The sequence below is a fragment of the Tupaia chinensis genome, unplaced genomic scaffold, assembly GCF_000334495.1.
Source record: "Tupaia chinensis unplaced genomic scaffold, TupChi_1.0 Scaffold143422_1, whole genome shotgun sequence".
Classification (NCBI taxonomy): domain Eukaryota; kingdom Metazoa; phylum Chordata; class Mammalia; order Scandentia; family Tupaiidae; genus Tupaia; species Tupaia belangeri.
This window is the reverse complement of record NW_006203266.1, coordinates 264,301-270,535: the sequence shown is the minus strand read 5'-3', so window position 1 is coordinate 270,535 and position 6,235 is coordinate 264,301. Positions and strand designations below refer to the sequence as shown.

Here is a 6,235-nt window from a genome sequence, read left to right as displayed (position 1 = left end):
GATTTCTTGTTTTCTGTCTCTCTGTCTCTCTCTATCTGTCTGGTGAGTGCACGCGCCCTATAGTGAAAACCTCTCCCCCCCAAAAAAAAGTTAAAAAAAAAAAAGAATAGTGCTTGCACATCAATGTTTATTGCAACACTATTTCATGACCACTAAGACATGAAACTAACTCAAAAGTCCACAACAGATGAATGGATTGAAAAAGTGTGGCAACTATACTCTATGGAATATTACTCAGCTGATATTTAAGTTATTCCTCCTGAAAAAAAATTCTTTCTTGTATTCTTTCTGATTCAATGTAATATAAAATAAGATTATGATAATAATAACTAAAAATAAATAAATGAAAAAAATGACCATAGAAGGTCAGCTAGTAGCATGGTGATTAAAGCAGTTGGACCCTACAAGGCTGACAACACGGCTCATGTCCCATACTCAGTGGCTTGAAAAACATACAGAGCACGTGTGCATGTATGTTCAAAATCCTGAGGAAAGATGGAAGAGGAAGAACTGTGGTGCAGCCATCCCAGCTGGGGGATGATTTTTCACTTTCCCTCTTTCTATTTAGCAGGGAGCATCTTAAAGTGGATACAGTCTTTGGGTTATTGCTACAGGGCATGCAAAAGCTCTAAACAAAGACATAATCTACTGCTACTGATACAGATACAAGAAACCTGAGCCAGAGAAGGCCAGGAGAGGCTTGTTTAGAACTACAAGGTCCTCCACAGCTAGAGCACTCAGCACAGGGGACCAGGATGGCATAATGGTTATTTCACTAGACTCCCACATAGTCGACCGAAGTTCAATGCCTAGAGCCAGCATCTTAAAACTCATGCTGCAGAACCAGCGGGTGGCATAACGGCTGTGTCGCTGGACGCCCATGTAGTCGACTACAGTTAGAGTCTCAGACCTGGTGGCTTACTCTCATGCCAGGAGTGTGTGCGTGTGGTGCCCAAGATCCTACGAGGAGAATGGAGGAGAAGGGATTGTGGCATGGCCATCCCCCCTGGTGGGTGATTGCTTGCTTTCTGTCTCTCTGTCTCTCTCTGTCTTTCTGGCGGGCGCATGCGCCGTATAGTAAAAACCTCTCCAAAAACCAAACAAACAAAAAACTCACACCAGGCACCTGTGAATACGTGCCCAAATTCTCAGGAGAAGAATGGAGGAGAAGGGATTTTAGCGTGACCATTCCATGGGGTAGCGGGGGGGGGGTGATTTCTCACATTCTCTCTCTCTAGTGAGCATATACACCCTTTAAAAAAAAAATCTCCTAAAAAAAAAAAAAATGAATGAGCACTGAATGAATAGAATGTTTCAGGGCTGTGTCATTCTTCAGCAGAGTTGCTAGGAAATAGAAATTTCATGAGCTAATTAAATGAGAGACCTATTAAGTAGAAGTAAGAATACAATTAAAAGGATGAAAAGTACGATAATGTGCCAAATGATTGCCTGCCTAAGTATGTTAACAGGTGAGTAGACTTTAGAACAGAAGCATCAGTTGAAATAAATCGGAAAATGATATGATTAAAATTGAAGTGCAGGAGACTAACAAGTGGCATAGTGGTTGAGGTGCTGGATTCCCAAATGTTCAAACAGAGTTTAAGTCCTGGACCTGGCAGCTTGAAACTCATGCTGGGCATGTGTGTGTGCATGTTCAAAGTCCCAAGAAAAGAATGAAGGAGAAAAGATGGCAGTGTGGGTGACTTCTTGCTTTCTGTCTGCCTCTCCAGCAAACACATGTTCCCCAAAACAAAAAACTCTAAAAAAAAAAAAATTGAAGTACAACTACAAGGAAAATATCAATAAAGTGAACAGTGGCAGAAGTCATAAGTACCAACTGTTAAGTCTAGAATTGAGAAATAGAATATTTGAAACGGAAATCCAACTAGAGAATCTAAATAGTAGATTTGACCTGGCACAAGAATGAGAAACTTGAAGACAGATTTAAAAATAATTATGAACTCCAAAGAACAGAAAGAAACAAGAGCAAGACAAGTACTCTCAGAAGTTGGTGGGACATCTGGGGCCACCAGATGGCAAAGAGTACTTGAATATGGCTGACTGGGGTTTCAGTTCTGGACCTGGTGGCTTGCTTTCTTACTTGCTCTCTTTCTCTCTGGTGAGTGCATGTGTCCTGTAGCAAGTTAAATAATAATAATAATAATAAATATATAAAATTAGATTAAAGTTCTTTTAAAAAAAAAGGTAGGTGGAACATTAAGCCTATTGAAAAATTTTATTAAATAAATTAATTTACATATTATGAAACTCAGCTGCGAGGAGGATAAACACACAGAGGTCCACAATAGACATATTATAAATAAAAATTAGGATAGACAAAGAGAAAATTCTGAAGCATCAAGAGAGTTGAACTGAACAACTAACTCACCATGCACTAAAAAACCCACAAGATTCTCATCAGAAGTAATGAAGGCCAAAAGGCAGCAGCAAACCATTTCAATGTGAAGGAAATAAAGAGAAAAGCTGGAAATAAAGTACCTTATAGCCATCCCAAATACCTTTCACAAATGAAGGTAAAATAAAGACTCTTCTAGATATACAATGACCTGTTTGTATCACAAACTCATTATAAGAAGTATTAAAGGTAGTTTTTTAGGATAAAAACAAATAATCTCTGTCAGTAACTTAAATGTAGGAGGGGAAAATCAAAGAATCTCAGTAAATGTAATTTTAACACTTTATTTTCTATTTTTATTTTTCCAGTGGGCATGTGTAATTGTCAGAGACAGAGAGAGGGTATGAGAGAGAGAGAAAGAGAAAGAAAGAAAGCACCACCTCCCCTCCCCCATGGAGACTGGCCATGACATAATCCCTTCCCCATTTTTCTCTTCTTTCAAGATTTTGGGCATGCATTTACACATGACAGTGTGTTTTTTAAGCCGCTGGGTCCGGGACTCAAGCCAAACTGTCAGCCCTGTGGGATCCAGCTGACTTAACCACAATTTTATAATTAAATTATAAAAAAAGAATAATACATATTTCATTTCCCATCTTTACTATGCTAATTTAGAAGAATCACATATAAAACTATATGTATGATCTGCAAATTTCATAAACAAAATAGAAAACAAAAAATAAATGACAGCTATCAATTCAATTAATATTTATGCAACATATGAATGAATTAAATTGATCAAATGCAGATTATCAGATTGGGTTAATAACATCAGCTTCAGTAAATACACATACTGTCTGTAGAAAACACACTTTGTATTCAAAGATACAAACAAGTTAAAAACGAAGCAATAACCTCATGGACTGAGTTAAGGGAGTCAGACAGATCTCACATGGCTAAACAGGTGGTGAGTCCTGGCCTCAGTAGCTTGAGAGACATGCCAGGTGCTTGTGTGTACACACCCCAAAATCCCTACAGATGAAGAAATGGAGTAGAAGAATTGTAGTATGATCTCGCCCCATTGGGGAGATGCTTTCTTCCTCTCCCTCTCTTTCTGTTTCTCTGTCTCTCACTGGTAAGCACACACACCCTCTGGCAATAAAAAAAAAAAGAAAAAGAAAAAGAAAAAATGTAAAGATATGAAAAAAAAATACCATATGAGTAGCAATAGTGAGAAAGACTGAGTTACGTAATTTTACTATGTAGTGCTAATATTAGAAATATTACAACCTTATCAATGTTATCTTCCATTCTCATACTTTATATAAAATTGTTGAAGTTTTAAAATATTTTATTTATACATGAGGGAGCATGACAAAAAGATCAAGAGATACAGAAAGTAATACCCCAAAGGGTCCACCTGCCACAGTCCATCCCCAGTCTCACTCACCCAGATCATAACCAGGCATCCTAGTGGTTTGTTCTGGGAGATCTCTAGATTGGAACCTTGAACCTTCCCATGTGGGTTAGCCTAGCAGAGGAATCCATGACCATAGTGCCATCATTTGGTCCTAGAAGATTTACTATGTATCAATCCTATTGTTTTCTTCATTTTCCCTTGATTTTTCTATGTACTTTTTTATTCACTTTTCAAAAGTTGCTATTGTTTTTGTTAGAGGGCATATGCACTCTCCACAGAGAGACAGAGATAGAGGAGGAGTAGAAAGCACGTCCTTGGGGAGTGGTCAGGTTATGAGCCTTCCTCCATCATTTCTCTAGCCTGGCAGGGTTATGAGCATACATGCTCCTGTACGCAGCGTGTTTCTAGAGCCACTGGGGCCAAGACTCAAAGCGCAGGATCAATCATGTGGGATCCAGCTGCCATAACAGGCAGGGCACAGACCAGGCTTATGTTTTTATTTTTTAATTTTCATGGCTTTAAATTTCACAATTATTTTTAGTATTTTTATTATAATGTGTTAAATAATATGCACAATTTATGATTATTTTAAAAAACAAAAAGTGACTCATTTATTCAGGAACAGGTAAAATTATGTTCCCTGATTATATTAAATAGGTGTGTAAAAATCTTGTATTAAGTTTTAGGAACTTTACAGACTGAAGTTTTCTGATCTCCCATCTCCATTTATTTGATGATGAAATTTTATGATAATATAATATGTCAGGGGAAATAAAATAGCTGAATTTAGTGTAAAAGCAGGCATTTTTAGTGACTACTTACAGTACTTCATGGGAGCAGATCATCCTTCACCATCTGTAGCCTTTCCCAGTGTCTTTCACTGTTTAACAGGGGCTGAGTAATATGAAAAGATGCTGATAGGGAGACCAGCAGTTAGCGTAATGGCTATGTTGCTGGACTCCCATGTAGTTGACGGTGGTTCGTGTCCCAGACCCAGTGGTTTAAATTCATGCCGGGTGCGTGTACATGCATGCCCAGAATCCTGAGAGCAGAATGGAGGAGAAGGGATTGCGGCGTGGCCATCCTCCCTGGGGGGTGATTTCTCGCTTTCTATCTCTCTGTCTCTCTCTTTCTGGCGAGTGCACACGCCCTATAGCAAAAATCTCTCTCAAAAAAAAAAAAAGATGCTGATAAATGTTTTTAATGGAGCACAGCTGGTGAAAAGTAAACTAGGCAGCTCAACACAGCCTATTCTCACAATAGATTATTGATTCTCAGCTATTTTTCAAAAGGTCTGCTCATTCTGAATATCTGCTTTAATAGAATAAGAAAATAAGAGTAAATGCAATGTGTGTTTACATTTATTTTCCTGAGGATCATTATTTCTAGGTAAAAAGAGGACCGCTAGGCCTGGGACTCAAGCCATGATCAGCCATGTGGGAATCCAGCCATGTCGGCTGATTCCTTAACTCCCATTGCCACCTGCTCACTCCTCCAGGTGGAATTTAAATAGGCTATTTACAGTTTGTTACACATCTTTTTAAAGCAAAAACAAATACTTATTTTACAGTCATACTGCACAGTCTGTCTATACTTGACTTATGTAAAATAGATAAATTTAAAATGGGAAAAGTACAGAGAAGAAATGTTAAAAATACAGATAAATGTTTAAATTCAGAAAAACATTTTAAATGAGCTTTAAAATGACTCTGAACTCTTTGACCATGCCAACTGAATTAAATCCTATTCACGGTTACCTTTCCCTATTGTGTTTTCTTTTATTTCCTGACACTTTTCCCTTATTAAAGTATGTTGTAATTTACTTTTCTACTGTGTTAGCTAGTTAAGCTCTACCATGGCATAAGCATTTGTATGCATTATTACATTGTGTAGACCTGTTATCTAGAATAATGATTTGTATTTATTTGTGTTTTATTTATTATTTTCAGCTATAGATTTCCTATTGATTAGTGCTTGATTGATAATATTTTTTTAGTGAAGCCCTTCAGGACCTGTTTCACCTGCTGGTTCCTTAAGGTATAAATAAAAGGATTCAACATGGGAACAACTGAGCTGTACAGTACTGCTACAGCTTTGCTCAGAGCCACACCTTCTTTGGTAGATGTTTTTACATAAATAAAAATACAACTCCCATAAGAAATGGATACTACAATTGCATGGGAGGAACAAGTAGAAAAGGCCTTTTTCCTTTGCTGGGCTGAGGGGATCTTCAGAATTGTTCTAAGGATGAGTGTGTAAGAGAGAATCACCAAGGCCAAAGTTAGTATGAGTGTGAATATTGCTAAGAAAAATGCCATAAGCTGTAGAATCTCTGTGTCTGTGCAAGCAATCAGCAGCAAAGGAGAAGAATCACAGGTGAAGTGGTCAATGATGTTGGAGTCACAGAAATCCAGCTGGAGGCCCATAATCACGGGAGGGAAAATAACAAGGAAACCAGC

General features: G+C 37.9%; 1 protein-coding gene across 1 annotated transcript; it reads right to left on the bottom strand.

Annotated features, from left to right (window-relative positions):
* Positions 1–5,743: 5,743 nt before the first annotated feature.
* Positions 5,744–6,232, bottom strand: LOC106733318 (olfactory receptor 6C65-like; the record flags this gene model as incomplete). Its single annotated transcript, XM_027766428.1, has 1 exon — positions 5,744–6,232. A coding segment is annotated over one exon (489 nt), but the record flags the coding sequence as incomplete, so codon positions are not given.
* Between the last annotated feature and the right edge of the window lie 3 nt (positions 6,233–6,235).